Genomic DNA, 1,494 nt, shown 5'->3' with positions numbered 1-1,494 from the left:
GGCAAGTGTCTTCTACTATAGCCTCGGGCCGACCAAAGCCTTGTGAGTGGATTTGGTAGACGGAAACTGAAAGAAGCCCGTCGTATATATGTATATATATATATGTATGTGTGTGTGTATGTTTGTATGTGTGTGTTTGTCCCCCCAACATCGCTTGACAACCGATGCTGGTGTGTTTATGTCCCCGTAACTTAGCGGTTCGGCAAAAGAGATCGATAGAATAAGTACTAGGCTTCTAAAGAATAAGTCCTGGGGTCGATTTGCTCAACTAAAAGGTGGTGCTCCAGCATGGCCACAGTCAAAAGACTGAAACAAGTAAAAGAGTAAAGAGTAAACCAGAATGGTGACACAATTTATTGCAATTTACTGTTGCCGCCTGTAATGCAGAGGAGAGCAAAAATAAACAAATACATGGGCCTGACCAGCCACTATCAGTTTGTTCCAGTCATTCTTGTTGGGACCTCAAGTGTTGTTGGAACCCTACATTGCTGATTTCCTCCACAGAATCAGGATAATCGAGGCTCATCTGAGAAATGAGCCCCGCAGGGTAGGGCGGCTGTCACAGTAAGTCTTACTGGTTATTCTCTGCAGCAAAGCCTTTGCAATCACGTCTACAAGGCATGGTACAACCCATCACTCCCTCCCCACCATCTTCTGTTGCTTAATACACCTCTTTTTTCTTTTTTGTTTCCTTGGTAAGATAGCCATGGGAGGTGGGGGTCTCAATAATTTGGTCTTTTATTCTTTTAATGCTTCTTTCTTTCTTTCTTTTCTTCCAGTAATATTTTGTTAATTAGTATTAATGTAATTTATTATTTATATTGTCTTTTTAAGTATCGGCTCCCGTCATTTTGAAGGCTGGGAATCTCGGCCAGTCTCTGGAACCAGACTCTCTCCCATCAACAATGTAAGTAAAACAACAACAAATTATTATTTAAATGTTTATTCTTGCATTGCCAGAAAATAACACAAGTTGTTTGGGTTTTTTTATTTATTTTATATCAACAATAAATAATTTATTCAATTGAACTGATCAGTTTCTTAATTAAACAATGATAAAGCCACATCCCTCAATACTACACCCCACCCCTCATTTGAGGGTGTCTTGTCTTCAGAGTTACTTGGGGAACTCAGGTTGCTGGTGCCATCTAAAAAGTACCCAGTATACTCTGTGAAGTGGTTAGTGTTAAGAAGGGCACCCAACTGTGGGAAACAATCTGAAGCAAATGTTGGAGCTTGATGCCGTTCCCTGGTTCAGTGGCATCTGTCAAACCATCCAACCTATGCTATGGAAAACAGGTGTTGAATGATGGTGATGATGATGGTGGTGATGTTGAGTAAATTAAACAAGGTCCCTAGGTAGAAATATCTGATTTATAAACAAAAGAGTGGAAGGGAGTTGTCTAATATATGTGTGTGTGTGTGTGTGTGTGTGTGTGTGTGTATATGTATATATGTGTGTAAATGTATATATGTGCAGGAGTGGCTGTGTGG

General features: G+C 40.2%; 1 protein-coding gene across 1 annotated transcript in view; it reads left to right on the top strand.

The window, feature by feature from the left end:
* LOC106873476 (armadillo repeat-containing protein 2) overlaps nt 1–1,494 on the top strand; it is a 50,563-nt gene that overhangs the window by 12,632 nt on the left and 36,437 nt on the right. The window contains exon 4 of the mRNA XM_052965884.1: nt 835–907. Coding sequence (XP_052821844.1) covers nt 835–907 — 73 coding nt within the window. The remainder of the gene's footprint in view (nt 1–834; nt 908–1,494) is intronic.

Source organism: Octopus bimaculoides, chromosome 2 (assembly GCF_001194135.2).
Source record: "Octopus bimaculoides isolate UCB-OBI-ISO-001 chromosome 2, ASM119413v2, whole genome shotgun sequence".
In the NCBI taxonomy this organism is placed as follows: Eukaryota; Metazoa; Mollusca; class Cephalopoda; order Octopoda; family Octopodidae; genus Octopus; species Octopus bimaculoides.
This window is presented reverse-complemented; position numbering and strand designations above follow the sequence as displayed.